The 17100-nt window shown below is 41.8% G+C and overlaps 1 protein-coding gene across 1 annotated transcript in view; it reads left to right on the top strand.

Annotated features, from left to right (window-relative positions):
- The first annotated feature begins 1980 nt into the window (after positions 1–1980).
- CACUL1 (CDK2 associated cullin domain 1) overlaps positions 1981–17100 on the top strand; it is a 72125-nt gene continuing 57005 nt past the window's right edge. The window contains exon 1 of the mRNA XM_060033992.1: positions 1981–2587. Within this exon, the coding sequence (XP_059889975.1) occupies positions 2227–2587 (361 nt within the window). The 5' untranslated portion in view covers positions 1981–2226. The remainder of the gene's footprint in view (positions 2588–17100) is intronic.

The raw sequence follows: 17100 nt of genomic DNA on the forward strand, positions 1-17100 counted from the left end.
ATGTGGTGTCGGAGTGTGGCTGCATCACTCCAACCTCTGCCTCCGTGGTCACGCTGCCTTCTCCTCTTCGGTTTCTGTCTCAGATCTCCTCCTCCTTTCTCTAAAGAGGACACTTGCCATTGGTTTTATGTTCCGCCTGGAGAATCCAGGAAGCTCTCCTCATTGCAAGATCTTCAATTACATCTACAAAGACCTTATTTTCAAATAAAGTAACACATAGGTTCCAGGGATTAAGACACTGGAGATATCTTTTTTGGGAGCTACTATTCAACCCACTGCAATGTGATACAGAGATATGTAAAAATCACCTACTCTGATGATAGATTTCTCTTTCTTCATCTACTTCCGTCAACTTTTGCTTCATATATTTTGTGACCATATTTTTAGAGACACATTTATGACTCTCATATCTTGTGTATTGAGTGTTATCTAGGCACACCCACCCACCCACCTCAGAAGTCTATTGATGACAAACTATCAGCGGTTGTCTGAAAAAGACTATAATTGGTCTTTCCTCTTACATTCTTTACTTGCAGGGCATAGACTTCTAAGGTTGCCTTTTTTGCCTCCTCAGCATTTCACTCAGGTGTCTTTTACTTGAAAAAAATTTATTTTCATATTCCCAAAATGTCCCAGGGCCAGAAAATTAGTACGGTTCCAGGCCCAGAGAATCAAAACCGTGTGCTGATTCAAAAAATATATGCCATTAATTAATATGCGGGAGCATTGTCTGAAATTAAATCATTCTAAGTGATTGGTCAAAACATTTCATTTAGTGCAGAATATATTGGGAAAATATGTGTAGGGAAGATGAAACAAATGTGGACACTGAAGTATATCAGAGACAATTTCTCAGTGACTGAAGTGATTCTTCACTTCACACTAATTGCACATCTGTAGAAATAAAGATTCATTATTCTCGTATAATATACTGCTATTGCAGGGCTTCCCTGGTGGCGTAGTGGTTGAGAGTCCGCCTGCCGATGCAGGGGACACGGGTTCGTGCCCCCGTCCGGGAAGTTCCCACATGCCGCGGAGTGGCTGGGCCCGTGAGCCATGGCCGCTGAGCCTGCGCGTCCGGAGCCTGTGCTCCGGCAACGGGAGAGGCCACAACAATGAGAGGCCCGCGTACCGCATAAAATCTTATATATATATATAAATAGATAGATATTGCAGAGGAATCAAAAATTATAATAGAGTTACATAATCTTTCTTCCTTGTCCCTCAAGACTCTCATACATAATCTCAAATTTGTAGTTAGATTTGTGAAACAGCATACGGAGAGTGGCATTTTTAAGTTTAAAATTTCTGGCCTCAGTGTACGGAAGAGTTAAGGAACTTTTTTAAAGTTCTTGAATAGCTCAAACACATTTATTTTTTAAGCCACTCTGCTGTCTCGGTTGTTTTCCTCGATTTTGAGGGTTTGGGTCGTGTGGGCTGAGGCTCAAGAGCAATCCTGCCAAGGGCCGCCCTGGACACTCCCACCCGTTTATTATGGCGAAGCGGAGCTTCTACTGGCCCCCTAGCGCCATGGTCAAGCAAAAGCTGGGGCTGCAAGGCCCTCTGCAGTGCGAAACCCTGTAAATTGGGTGAGCGGGAGAACAACACCGGTGAGAGGGGAAGCCTGGGGCACACCGACCGAGGGGCAGGCTTCAAGCGCGTCTTCAGTCGCCCGCTCATCTCCCCGTAGTCCTGGTAACCAAACTCTGAACGCGCGTGCGCAGCCAAACTCCCTTATCACGTGAGGCCGGGCCGGGGGCGGAGCCGACGAATGCTCCTCCGGACTGGTTGCCCAGTTCCTCTCCGCATGGGACCAGCCGAGGCGGGGCGAACCTCTGCTGTACTGCGTTGGGGTGGCTCACAGCTCCCGCCCCTTTTCGTTTAGCTTTCTCGCGGCTGGTTCCTCGCACCACGTGCCCTCCTGGCCGCTCCCCCAGCTGCCCTTTCCAGCTGCCTGTTGGAAGCTGCTGTAAAATGTCGTGACGGGCGCTGCTGCTTTACGGCTGCCTCTCCCTAAGTGGAGCCCTGGAGCGCCCACCGCCGTCAGCCCTGTCTCTACGAGTCGGCCGGGCAAGATTGAGAGACCCGGCGCGCCGCTGCCCTCCCCGCCGCGCCCTTTCCGGCCCTCGGCGATGTGAGCTCGAGGAGGCTGCGGTGCCCCCCCGGCCTGGGGTTGAGACGGGCGGCAGGTGCCTGTGAGGCGGGCGGGTGCTGGGGGCCTGCAGGATGGAGGAAAGCATGGAAGAGGAGGAGGGGGGCAGCTACGAGGCGATGATGGACGACCAGAACCACAACAACTGGGAGGCCGCCGTGGACGGCTTCCGGCAGCCCCCCCCACCCCCTCCGCCCCCCGCTTCGATCCCAGCCCCTGCCCGAGAGCCTCCGGGGGGTCAGCTGCTGGCGATGCCTGCGGTCTCCGTGGACAGGAAAGGCCCCAAGGAGGGGCTCCCGATGGGGCCACCGCCGGAGCCGAATGGGGTGATCATGATGTTGAAGAGCTGCGACGCGGCTGCCGCCGTGGCCAAGGCGGCCCCCGCCGCCACCCCCACCTCCAGCATCAACATCAACACCTCCACCTCCAAGTTCTGTGAGTACAACCTTTCGTCTGCAGCCTTGGCTTTTCTCCTTCCCACCCGGACGCCGAATCCTTCTCTCTCGGCCATCCCGCTTCCTTTGTTTCAGGCCTGGGTCTCTCCTCCCCTCCCCGCCTCCCTCCCCCGCCTCGTTTGGTGTCCGCGGCCGGCGCCGGAGCGGCCCTGGCTTCTTGTATTACCTGGCCTAAAAGAGCAGCCTGGTTACGCACACAGCCCCAAGTTCTCCTACAAACGCGAGCCGTATCATGACTGGCTATCTCTCAGCATCAGGAAGCTCTTTTCTTCTCCGTTCCCCCTTAAGTTTCACCCTCAAACGTGAAGGGAAAATAAGGCTGTCCGAGTTTCGTTAGGGAGAGGCCTTCAGTTTGTTTTTTGCAACCAGGGGAAAAAGAAATCTGGCCACTTGTGTTTCTGTGCTTTTAGCCAGTCTGCGTTAAATAAGTCAGGAATTAGAAAGTTGACCTATATCTACGCTTCGTTCTTTCCCGTCTCCAGTGCACGCCTTCTGCATCCCGATAGGGAAATGTATGAGTTGCTTCTTGAGTAACAGCAGCGCAGTGGGAGCTGCGACATCCGTTTTGAAGCTAATAATGTATAAAATTACTTTTTCAAAGTCTACACTCATAAGAATAAGCCATTCGGTATGTGTCCAAATCTAAGATTGTGTTCAATGTTGAACTTTTATGTTAGTGATCTGCCCTAACGCTCAACTGCAGGCAGAAAGATTTAAGACCAAAATCTGTTTTGTAACCGAAACTATCTCCAACCAAGGATGTATGCTTCCACAGCTAGGAAGAAAAGTGCGTTTGCTTTAAGTGGTAATTTTGGGGGCTGGTGATGGTGGAAATTGACCGTCATAGCGAGATTTTTCTCTCCTATTAATAACTGCAAGTTTTGAATGGCATCTGGTAAAGAACTGGAGATTTCATTTCTAGTTGCTAATTTTATCAAGCTGTACCAGTAATTGTCCAGTTAGCTGTGCAAAGAAAATATCTGCCTTGGTTCAGATGTATAGTCATAGCCTTACACTTTTTTTTTTTTTTTTTGGAACAAGCACATAATCTTATTTATTTGCCTTCAAGATACTGCTTTAGTCAGAGACATTCATATGTAGGTATGGTTGGTAAGATTTGTCTACGATTTTTTCCGTATTATGTGTACATGAAAATAATGTTTATATTGTATAATTTGTGTGTTGAAGTCTATGTAGTGAAACCAGACCTGGGACACAGTGGCAGGGTGACTTATCTAAATGCTGAAGGAAGCTTGCTTTAGTGTTTCAACCAAGTTCATTTTAAGAGTTCAAAAAACAGCATACAGCTAAGAGCAAAAAATAGTGAAATTAGGAACAAAAGAAAGATTTGCCAAACCAAAAGATTGTTTTTTGAAATTAATAAGCTAAACGGACCTCTGATTTTTTAAATGCAAATACAATAAGTGATAACTGGGAAATAGGTACAAACCTGAGGTGTTTAAAAGAAGAGTTTTATGAATTGCTATCGGTTTATAAATTTGAAAGCCTAGAGGAAATGTGTAAATTCTTAGAAAACTACAAACTATGAAAGTTGGTAACAGAAGAAGTAGATCGCTTGAGCTAATAAATATTTTTTTAATTTAATTTATTTTTATTTTTGGCTGCGTTGGGTCTTTGTTGCTGCGTGTGGAGTTTTCTCTTTGCGGCGAGCGGGGGCTACTCTTCGTTGCGGTGCGCGGGCTTCTCATTGACAGTGGGTTCTCTTGTTGCGGAGCACAGGCTCTAGGTGCGCAGGCTTCAGTACTTGTGGCACACGGGCTCAGTAGTTGTGGCTTGCGGGCTCTAGAGCTCAGGCTCAGTTGTTGTGGCGCATGGGCTTAGTTGCTCCACGGCATGTGGGATCTTCCCGGACCAGCGTTCGAACCCGTGTCCCCTGCATTGGCAGGCGGATTCTTAGACACTGCGCCACCAGGGAAGCCCGAGCTGACTAATAAATATCTAAAAACTGAAATAGTAAAACGTCCCCTTTCAAAAACTCTGGATGAAGATAATCTTATAATTGAGGTGCAATGAGCTTTTAAATAACAATTCCTTTTTAAAAGTTGTTCTGGGAAATAGGAAAAAGAGAGAGAGAGAGAGATGCCAAGCTCATTTTATGAAGTTAGTGAAATCTTGATTCCAAAACTAGGTAAAGTTGATATGAGAAAGTTATACATCTGTTTTCAGTTATTAGCATAAATGTAAAAATCCCACACAAAATACTAGCTCTTCAAACCCAACAATGTGTTAAAAGAATCTTGATCCATAGAGTTTGTTTTAGGAATGTAAGTGTGGTTCAACATCCATTTATCTGTTAATGTAATTTATCTTATTAGTAGACTAAAGGAGAGTATATGGGTTCATCATTCTCTCTACTTTTGTATATGTACTTGAAAATTCCCATTAAAAAGTTTAAAAAAAATAGACTAAAGGGAGAGAATTCATCATTATTTCGATACCATAAAATTATTTGATAAGATGCAGCACCCATATATGATAAAAACTCTTGGCAAGCTTGGAACGCAGGATAACTGAATGATGGTCATTACCAAAAACCTACAGCAAATAATAATAATACTTAACAGAGAAATTTCAGATACATTTACTTTAAGGTCAGTAACAAGGGACTTCCTTGGTGGTCCAGTGGTTAAGACTAAGCGCTTCCACTGCAGTGGGCACAGGTTCAAACCCTGGTTGGGGAGCTAATCCTGCATGTGGCACGGCAAAAAAATAAATAAAAAGATCAGTAACAAGATAAGGATGCCCTCTGTCATTGTTACTGTTTAACATAAGAAAGGTTCTGACGAACACTACAGGGGGAAAAAATTAAAAGTATAAGTATAAGAAGGGAAGCAATAAAACTCATTATTTGCAGATAATATCACTTATCTAGAAGAACCATTAGAATCAAGAGAAGCTATTAGAACTAGTAAGAGTTTAGCAAGGTTACTGGACTTAAGATCACCCTACAAAAGTTAGTAGCATTTACTACACTAGCAATAACCAATTAGTAAAGGTAATCAAAAGTAAACATTGTAGGGCTTCCCTGATGGCACAATGGTTAAGAATCCGCCTGCCAATGCAGGGGACACGGGTTCAAGCCTTGGTCTGGGAAGATCCCACATGCTGTGGAGCAGCTAAGCCCGTGCACCACAACTACTGAGCCTGCACTCTAGAGCCCGCAAGCCACAACTACTGAGCCCACGCGCTGCGGCTACTGAAGCCCGCATGCCTAGAGCCTGTGCTCCACAACAAGAGAAGCCACCGCAATGAGAAGCCCGCGCACCGCAAGGAAGTGTAGCCCCCACTCAACGCAACTAGAGAAAGCCCGCGCGCTGCAACAAAGACCCAACACAGCCAAAAATAAATAAAATAAATAAATTTTTTTTAAAAAGTAAATATTGTATACAATAATAGCAAGAAAACTATAGTCTCTAGGAATTACTCTAAGTGCATAAGATCTTTAAGGAGAGAACTTTAATAAGGAGCTAGAAGAGGACCTAAATAAATGGGAAAACTTTCCATGCTTTTGGGATTGGATTACTTATTGTTGTAAGGAAGTCAGTTTTCTCCATTTTAATCTATAAATTTGATTAAACTGCCGTCAAAATTCCAGTTGGTTTGTCTGACAAACTCAGTAACCTGATCTAAAATTTATATGGCAGGTGGGATAAAGTCTGTGAATAGCTAAATCAGTCTTAAAGTTTTGCTTTCGTGGGGGCTTGCCTTACCAGAGGTTAAGATACTGTTTCAAAACTATAGTAATAAAAACTAGTATAAGTGCAAGAACCTAAAAAATACACTGGGGGAACAAATTGGAGAGCAGAGACTTACCTATATGTTCAGGAACTTAAGATCAAAGGTGGTATCATAAATCATCAGAGAAAGGAGTCATGTTGCTAGGAAGAGTGGCTTACTTTATGGAGAAAAACCTACCACCACAGATGGGATGAACTATGGATAATTAAAGATCTAAATGTGAAAGGAAAAGTTATAAAATTAATGGAAGACAATGTTGAAGAAGCTCTTTCCCTAGGGAAAGTTTTATCTCAAAACTTACAAAGGTGAAAAAGTAATGACTTTGATTATATAAAAATTAAAGGTTTTCATTCAGTGACAGACAGATGAAAGAATTAGGGAAGATATTTGCAGTGCCCAAAATTGCCAAGGGATTTAGCCTTGAATTTATTCAGCTTTTGTTTGTCCCCAAAAGCATTTTACCTTCATTTTCTAAGGATATTTTTGCTGGATATAGAATTCTAGATTGATAATCTTGTTTTGTTTTTGTTTTTCCTTTCAGTACTTTAAAGATGTCTTTCCGTTGTCTTCTGGCCTGCATTATTTCTTTTAATAAATGTCTGAATATTCTTATCTTTGTTCCTCTCTAGTAGTGTGTCCTTTTTTTCTGGCTGCTTTTAAGATTTTCACTTTATCTTTCACTAAATCAAATTTAATTTGATTGTGATATTCCTTGTGGTAGAGTTTTCTGTAGGCTTATTCTTGTTAGTGTCCTTTGAGCTTCTTGGATTTGTGGGGTTCTAGAATTTGTCAAATCTGGAACATTATCATTCATTTTATATTTTTTCAGAATTACTGCCCCATGCCCCTCAGTTGCATATATGTTATGCCACTTGTTATTGTACACTAAATCACTGAGGCTCTGTTCATTATCTTTTTCAGCTTTTTCACCCCCCTCTGCTTCAGTTTAGATAGTTTCTATTGCTGTGTTGTCTCTGGTGTCTCATCTGTTGTTAATTCAGCAAGAGTTCCAACTGTTTTTAACATAGACTGTCATTGAGTCCAGGTTTCAGTCAGTTAACTGAGCGAATTGTTATAACCATATCTGGTTTCTTGAGATACTGCAGTGAATGAAGAATCTTCAGTAAGTGTATTCCTTTTGATAACTTAAGTCTTACCTAAAGTTCTGTTTCAGTCTTTAGAATTCTTAATGTCTTCTGAGAGTCCACAGTGGTGTACCTCAGAGATATTATGGGTTCTGTTCTAGACCACTGCAGTAAAGTGAATATCACAATAAAGTGAATCACACGAATTTTTTCATTTCCCAGTGCGTATAAAAGTTATGTTTACAGTATAGTATAGTCTGTTAAGTGTGCAATAGCATTATGCCTAAAAAAAAATTGAACATATCTTAATTGAAAAATACTTTATTGCTAAAAAATGCTAAATATCATCTGAGCCTTTAGCAAATCATAATCTTTTCGCTGGTAGAGGGTTTGAAATATTGCGAGAATTACCAAAATGTGACAGAGATGCAAAGTGAGCAAATGCTGTTGGAAAAATGGCGCCGATAGACTTGCTAGACTCAGAGTTGCCACAAAACTTCAATTTGTAAAAAGCGCAGTATCTGCAGAGTACAATAAAATGAGGTATGCCTGTAGTTCTTTAGGAATGAAGGCTGGCTCCTGTTTGTTTAGATTTGGTGCTCCTTCCCCTGGGAAATTTGATTTATAATAGTTGGAGGTTTAGAGGCGGTGAGAGCTGCTTGGAGTAAGGCATGAGGAGAATCTGCATTCCCTTGCAAGGCTCCAGTCAGTATTACAGCAAGGGAGCAGGGGCTTCAGTCAAGTAAAGATTAGCCTCATATTGGGTGGGAGGGGTGCTTCTCAGGTAGGGAAGGCTCAGTGAGTTTTGTGAGGTCAGGGTTCTCAGATTGATCAAACTCCACCCCATTTCAGGCCTCAGGGTCTTATCATTTCACAATCAGTGCCCTAACTTTTACTTAAGAGATTGTTTTCATATGGTAATTCTGTAACTTGCAGAATCACTCTTTGATTTTTGGCTATATCAACCCTATACCTATAAGAATTAAGAGGTTCTTTTATGCATTCATGGATGCTCTTCTGTCCTCTGTTTATTGAGTTAATCATTTTCTTAAAGCTTTCACCTGTCCTCAGAATCAGCCCACTCCACAGTCCTTGTCTTTCTTATTTCCATCATAATGCACTTAGCAGTCTGCCATGCTGTTTTCTTCAAGAAGAACTTTATTCCAGGTATCTACAGGTGGTAAGTAATTCTTTGCTGCTACATGCCATGTACTATTAGTATTATGTTATCTAATGGTGGCAATGTCATCATTGCCTTTAAATCCAACTAGATTGGAAAACCAAAGCCAGGTTCCTAGCTTTTAAGAGTCTGTGTCCTGTAACTACTCTGGTACCAAATACTTTAATCAGTCAGTTCAGTGCAAGAAAATACTCTAGGTATCTAAAGCAGCAGGAGATCTAATAGAAATTGGGTCCACTGTAAATTGTCGGAAAGGTCAGAGGTATGAAGTCAGTGAGGCTGCTCGCCTAAAGCTGCATTCCAGAGGACAGGCTGCTGCTTCTGCTGCCACCACCGCCATTCTTACATCGTCACACTTGCCTCGCTCATCCTTGAAGTTGGTGACCAGACACGAACTTGGAGTTCGGCTGCCACAAATTCTGACGTCTCTAACCTTACTTGCCAGAACCACCGGCAGCAATAATCTGTCCTTTGCCTCCCTTTGGCCTTCCAAATCTCATTCAGATGTATCTCATTGATGGAATGTAATTTGGGAAGTGTAATCACTTAGTTCAGTTTTTCATTGCACATTAGTCAGCTTGATAATTACCCCCAAATTTCAGGAGCTTATGGACCAACAAAGGCTTATTTCTTGCTCATGTTGTGTTAGTGGCTGACGGTTGTGGCTTTTCATGTCATCTCATTCTGAAGCGCAGCTCTTTTCTGGGTCCTGTCACTCTTGGCAGAGACAAAGAGAAGAGAGTGGACAGCAACACACAATGGCTTTTAAAGCCTCTGCTCAGATGTAGCATATGTCACATCTGTTTGTATTCCAGATATATTAAACAGGCTAGAATGGTTCCCTGTCTGAATGTGTTGGGGCAGGTGGGACTGGAGCGTGAGGATAAAAGGCACTGAATGGCTAGATGGAAGGGGGGTGGGGTGGGATCTTGCCTTGACTGATGGTACTGTGCCATGATCTCAGGATAATTATGAATCCACTGCACCAAAAGCTTCTCCAGATGAATAAAAGCTTCACAGTATTTTTTAATTGAACTCAATGAAATTATTCTTTTCTTTAAATTAATGACTCAGAAGTATGTTAAAATTGACTTTTGAATTTAGTGAAAGTGTTAACTGACTTTAGTGAATCCTAAATAAAGTCGCTCTACTTGATCAGGTCCTACCTGCGTTTCCAGATTGGTTGATTCTTTTACAAGTGAATCAGTTAATGTATTCAGGCCTTAAAATATGCACTGTTCGCAGCATCCGTGGTGGTTATTTGGTATCTTCTTGCCTTCCAGCTTAGTGGAGTTGTGCTGCAGCAAGCATCACTGTGGTATCGATCGATTGTCCAAATTTCAGGATCTCATTGGGGATCTTGTCTTGCCGTTTTTTGACATGAATTGCACAAAGTGACAGTGATGAAACTGTAAGAGAAAGCCATTGTAATGTTTATGTAAGGCCCAGTCCCAAATCCCTAAAGAAAATGAATGCTGTTCACTTTCTCTTTAAACTGTAACTCTGTAAGCCGCAGACCGTATATAATCACGTTGTGAACTGTTAAATGCTATATAAAAAATGATTGTGGATATTCTTTTATAATATGCCTTGGCAGGGAAAACTGGCCTTCCATTTTCCTTCCTACTTTTGTAGTTGTTTGCCTATTAACCTCTGTAGTTAAGAGTATAGATAAGTAATTTGTAGTTGCAGGTGTGCTGACTAGAATGGCATTTTATCCAAACAGATATTTATTTATCGTCTTCTGTACGCCAAGGTAATATTTGAGACAGAGTTTAGTGTGGTGGTTGATGGACAGATGATTGTGATACATTATAATTAAGTGCTGTGGTAAAGTTATGTATGTACATGGTAGCATAGACGGAAAAAGAATCTTTGAAAATGAATAAAAGTTTGTTAGGAGGACTGAGGTGGCAGGGTTGGGCTTGAAGAGACTTCCTTTGCAGAGGGAGAAGCCTGTGTGGAAGACCCAGAGTTGAAATTATTGTAGGAACATAGGGTGTGAGGAGGGAGTGGCACAAATTAAACCTAGATCGATAGAAAGGTCTAGATGCGAAGGGCATGCTAGGTTAGAGATGGGATTTTCTTCTGCAGGAATAGGGGCCACTGAAGTATATTAAGGGAGTCAACTTGGTAAAATTTGTCTTAGCGTGTTAATATAGATTAGAAAGGAGAGAGAATGGAGGCAGAGAGACTGGTTAGGGGGTTTAATTATTGTAGTCTAGGCAAGAGATGACAGCCTGAACAAATAAAGCATTGGAAGAGAGGTGGTTTCCGACTTTGGAAACATTTGGGGACTACAGTCTTTAAAATTTGGGTGGGAAGAAGGGAGGATAAGGATATGGTAGGCGTATAGGTAGGGGTGTGTATGTGTCTTTTTTAAGTTGTCTGTGGAACATTTGGGTGGAGAGGTCCAGTAGGCAGTGGGTAAGCTGAGCTTTCTCATTTCATGCACTTTAGAATATTGGAAGTGCTGAAACAAAAATTTAGTTTCACCAGATTTGTTTTTACCTTTCTGAGGATTTGAGTTTCACCAAACTCTTTGGTCTTAGAACAGAACAGCACAGAACTTTGCTTTTATATAGGCTTATACTTTAAAAACTTAAAACTGTATGAAAAGATATATAATGAAAATCAGTGATTCCTTCCTTTGTTCCTTCCCATTCCTGGACCTGTGACCCAGAGTCAATTATTTTTAATTCATTTAGTTGTCTCTTCTGGTATTTATCCACACATTTCAATGTGTTAATATTGTTATTAATTAATTAGTTAGTTTTATATTACCTGTTGACCTGTTATTTCCACGATGTTTTAGTTCTCTTATACCTCTACACACCTTACCTCTTTAATTCTTTAAATAACACAATTTTTGGTTCAAAATAAACCATATTTACATTACAACTAAATAATCACTGAAGGGCCAGGAGTGTACTCAGATTACATTTTCTTTCACATCAAACTCTGCTATTAAGTTGCCTTGTTTATACTTGCATAGTTTTTGAAAAACTGATTCTTAAAGTTTTTCAACATCTTTATCACATCCACCATATACCTGTCACTGGTGTTTTTGAAATGCTCAGTTAATCAGTATTTCCTTTTTGTCTGCTTGTGGAGCTGTTAATCTTCTTGTTCCTGTTTATTTCTTAGGGCCCACAGTTGCCACTCATGGACTTCCCAACAGGTGGAATGATTGTTACTTGATGTCTTCCTTTTTATTTATTTATTTATTAAAAGTTTTGTTAAAATATAGTTGATGTACAGTATTATGTTAGCTTCAGGTGTACTGCATAGTGATTTGACATTTGCATACATCATGAAATGTTCATCACAATAAATCTAGTAACCGTCTCTCCCCATACAAAGTTATTACAATATTATTGACCATGTATCTTAAGCTGTATATATGGTACAACATATATACATATGTGATTGTTTTCAGTTGATGATCTCTTAGGTTTGAATGCCTTCTAACAACGATACATTTTTATTCCCCCCATCATGTTGAATGTTTTTGATGTTGTATTTTCCATCTTTTTGTTTTGTATATCCCTTAACTATTTATTGTGGTTTTAGATGATTTTACTACTTTTGTCTTTTAACCTTCCTACTAACTTTATAAGTGGCTGATCTACTACCTTTACTATATGTTCGTCTTTACTAGTGAAATTTTTCCTTTCATAATTTTCATATTTTGAGTTGTGGCCTTTCTGCTTGGAGAACCCCTTTATCATTTCTTGTAAAGCTGGTTTAGTAGCGCTGACCTCTTAGCTTTTGCTTGTCTGTAAAACTCTTTATCTCACGTTCGAATCTGAATGATAACCTTGTCAGGTAGAGTATTTTTGGTTTTAAGTTTTTTCTTTCATCACTTTGCAAATATCATGCCATTCACTTCTGGCCTGCAAAGTTTCTGCTGAGAAGTCAGCTGTGAGTCTTTATGGGAGTTCCCTTGTATGTAACTAGTTGCTTTTCTCTTCTGCTTTTAAGATTCTTTCTTTAATTTTGCAATTTCAATTATTATGTGTCTTAGCGTGGACTTTTTTCAGTTCAACTTGTTTGGGAGTCTCTGTGCTTCTTGGAATTGGATGTCTGTTTCCTTCCCCAGGATAGGGAAGATTTTAGCTACTGTTTCTTCAAACAAGTTCTTTGCGCCTTTCTTCTCCTTCTGAGACCCCGTAAAGTTAGTATGCTTGATGTTGTACCAGAGGTCTCTTAAACTATCCTCATTTTTTAAAATTATTTTTTCTCTTTTTCTGTTCAACTTGGGTGATTTCTACTACTGTCTTCCAGATCACAGTCTGTTACTCTGTGTCATCTAATCTACTGTTGATTCCTTTTAGTGTAATTTTAATTTTAGTTAGTTGTATTCTTCAGCTCTGTTTGGTTCTCAGGATTTTCCAGCTCTTTGTTGACATTCTCACCATGTTCATCCATTCTTCTGGGCTAGGGAGCATCTTTATGATCATTACCTTGATCTCTTTGTTGAGTAGATTGCCTGTCTCCACTTCGTTTAGTTCTTTTTCTGAGGTTTTGTCTTGTTTCTTTGTTTGGGACATGTTCCTCTGTCTGCTCATTTGGCCCAGTTTTCTGTGTTAGGTTGGTTACATTTCCCAATTTTAGAGAAGTGGCCTTATGTAGGAGACATCCAGTGGGTCCCAGTAGCACACTCCCTTCTGGTCACCAGAGCTATATGCTCAAGGGGTGCCCCCGTAGGGCTGCCTGTGCCCTTCTTTCATGGCAGGACTGCTACGGTGGGTGTGCTGGTAGGCGGGGCTGGCCCCCAGCCTGACTGTGAGGCCCTGCCTCATGCAGTGGCTGCCGGGCTGCTGGAGGGCAGGGTAGGCTTCCCAGCTGTCTGCCTGGCCCTGGGGCTGGGGCTGGCCTGTTGGTGGGCGGGTAAGCCCCCAGTGCCAATAAGCTAGGGGGAGGGTTCCAAAATGTCACTTGCCAGTGCTGTGTTATCTTGGTAGAACGAACTGCCCAAAATGGCTACTGCCAGCATCTCCATCCCCAGGGGGAGTTCCAGTTGCCTCCTGAGGAGGCTCTCCAGGATCAGCAAACGGGTCTCACCCAGGCTGCTTTCAATTTACTGCCTCTGTGCTGAGATTTGAAGTGTGTGAGATTTAACGTATGCCCTTTAAGAGCAGAGTCTTTTTCCTACAGCTCTCTGGCTCTCCTGGACATAAGCCCTGCTGGTTTTCAAAGTCAGATGTTCTGGGGGCTCATCTTTCTGATGCAGGAACCCTGGGCAGGGGAGCCTGATGTGGGGCTCAGAAAGAATCCTCGCTCCTTGGGGAGAACCTCTTTGATTGTGATATTCCTCCCATTCGTGGATCGCTGACCTGGAGTTGTGAGTCCTGACAATACCGCGTCTCACCCCCTCTTACTCAGCTCATTGTGGTTCCTTGTTTAGGTATGCAGTTGTGGAATATCTTTTCTGCTAGTTTTTAGGCCGTTGTCATAGATAGTTGCTCTGTAAGTAGCTGTAATTTTGGTGTATCCATGGGAGGAGGAGTGAGTTCAGGGTTTTCCTACTCTGCCGTCTTGGCCACCTCACTTCATGTCTTTCTTTTTACTGGTGTGTTCCCATGTATGTGTGTGTATGTACAGAACATATCTGCTGGCAGTCTGTTGGGAAAATGTGTATGGATAATAATATCAGGTCTTGAATATATAAAAATGCTCACTTGATTGGGTATAGAATTCTTACCTAAATGATTTTTTAAAAAATTTTATTTATTTTTGGCTGCATTGGGTCTTCGTTGCTGTGCATTGCAGCGAGTGGGGACCACTCTTCACTGCGGTGCGCAGGCCTCTCACTGCGTTGGCTTCTCTTGTTGTGGAGCACTGGCTCTAGGCACGCGGGCTTCAGTAGTTGTGGGACATGGGCTCAGTAGTTGTAGCTCCCGGGCTCCAGAGCGCAGGCTCACTAGTTGCAGTGTACGGGCTTAGTTGCTCTGCAGCATGTGGAATCCCCCTGGACCAGGGCTCGGACCCGTGTCCCCTGCATTGGCAGGCGGATTCTCAATTGCTGCGCTACCAGGGGAGCCCCCTAAGTAATTTTTAAAGTGTTGCTTCATTGACTTCAAGCTTGCAGTGTTACAGTGGAGAATTCAGGTGCCATTTTTATTCTTGTTATTTTGCGTGTGGTCTTTTTTTCCCTTTGGAAAATTATTGGGATGTTTTCTTAGGTAAATGAGTCAGTGTTTTTCTCCCTTTACATTTTCTCTCTTCTCCCTTTTCTCTGGAATTATTGGTAGTCAAATGTTGAATTTCCTGTTTTGATCTTCTAAGTCTGTTAACTATTTTTTAGTATATTTTATTACTCTTAATGTTCTAGGAGAGTTTCTAGGTGTTTACTTTTTTCTTTTCGATTTTTTTATGATAAAGGCATTTATGATGAGATAAATGCTTTTATTTATTCATTCATTCATTCATTCATTTATGGCTGTGTTGGGTCTTCATTGCTGCATGCGGGGTTTCTCTAGTTGCAGCGAGCAGGGGCTACTCTTTGTTGTGGTGTGCAGGCTTCTCATTGCGCCGGCTTCTCCCGCTTCAGAGCATGGGCTCTATGATGCGCGGACTTCAGTAGTTGTAGCACATGGGTTTGGCTGCTCTGTGGCATGTGGGATCTTCCTGGACCAGGGCTCGAACCCGTGTCTCCTGCATTGGTAGACGGATTCCCAACCACTGCGCCACCAGGGAAGCCCTTCTTTTGGATTTTTAACAATGGCTATATTTTTAATTTTAAGAGCATTTGGAATTCTCCTTTTTCATTACTGTTACTAATTTTTATCTTCTCAGCATAGTAATTATAGGTTTTTTAAAAAGTTTTCTTTTGTTCTTTTAGTTCTTTGCTTTTATCTTTGCAGTTTTTGTTTGTTTTGATCTCTGATGTCTGAGACTTTGCAAATATTCGTGATCCTTAGCTGTCTATTCGTATTTAAAAGTGAAAAAGGCTAATTGGTAGTTCAGTGTTTACAAGGGACCTTGCCAAGTGTAAGTGTTGGGCTTCACTTCGGGTTAATTGAATGCAAAGCTGCTATTCTTGGGGAACTGCCAAATAGTATGTGAATGTCTTTTCTCTGGGGCTGTTCCGTTTCTCTAGGGAAGGATCTTCTTCCTTTCTGGGAGAATGGTAGGGTTGGGTAGGTGGGGCAGGAAGTAAAGACACTTCTCCTGGCCGATGGCATTCTAGAATTAAAGAAAAGGAGCAGGGTTAGATGTTTGAACATTTCTTATTTTGACTTTTGACTTTACTTAAATCTGCCAGCCCTGTGCTTCCCACACACCCACACACCCACCCGCCACGTATCTGTCCTGGAGTCCCAAGCTTTTACCTTTCAGTTTCTGTGCAGGATAACTCTTCTCTTTTTTACTGTTTAGTCTACAGACTTGCAACCAATCTTCACCCTTCCCACTCCAGCCACCAGCTCTCTGCCTCTAAACCTCGCTCATTGTATCCTGTCCTTAGGTCCTGAATTTCTCAGGGTCCTGCAGGGCAAGATTAGCTCACTATTGGTGTTTCCACCTCAGCACACACTGACTTATGCTGCTACTTCAGAGTTACTTTCCTGGTCTTAATGCCATGGAGAGTTTGACTTGTTTAAGTCTTGCAGGAAAAACAGAATTTTAGAACTACGGCAGATGTGCAGTCAGCATGGTTTGTACATATGTAATCACAATTGAGCAGATACTTTCTAGTTGAGTATTGTGAGATTCTGGATTAGTTGGAGTTGGAGCCATAATGGATGTTTTGATAGCACTTGACCTTTTCATATATGTACTTTCATAACATGTTCATAGTGAGAACTGTGTCACAGGCTCAAATGTGATGTTGTAATTGTAGAATAATGTTGTGCAGTAACTATTCTAAAGTAATGTATTGATAGATTTCAATCTTGCTGGTAGGTCACTGCAGCTACTTTCTAAGATAGTAGTGATGAAGGAAGTTTCTACTGTTCTGTTTTTTCTTCAATTTGAGAAATGTGTCATTTCTAAGCAGTAGAACAACAGTGGAGTGTGTTTTCTATACAAGTTTTACAGTGTTTGGGGGAAAGAAACATGTCATTTGAAAGAAGGCAAAGCAGGTTATATGGTTTCATATAGTTAGTATGTTATAAGCCTTATCTGGACCAAAATGTTACCTAGTTATTTGTTTATATAAATGTAACTTACCCTAAACCCCAAACCCTATAACTTAGAAACTTCCCAAGCACGTGCAATTTAGAACTTAAAACTTAGAAACTCCCCATAGAGCATATAACTTTTAAAAGTTTTTAGCTTACTTCAGAAACAGTTGCTTCATTAGGACTTGACATTAGCTATATCATCTTTTACTGGCGAGTCAAAATATACCCAAGTAGCTGGCACAGCTTTTGTTTTTTTCCTCCTAATATGGAAAAGGATCTTTAAAGGATTTGGTCACCTCTATTACTATTTTTTTCCCAACTTGGCAGTTCTCTTAGGAGC

This window comes from Delphinus delphis, chromosome 16 (genome assembly GCF_949987515.2).
Source record: "Delphinus delphis chromosome 16, mDelDel1.2, whole genome shotgun sequence".
Taxonomy (NCBI): domain Eukaryota; kingdom Metazoa; phylum Chordata; class Mammalia; order Artiodactyla; family Delphinidae; genus Delphinus; species Delphinus delphis.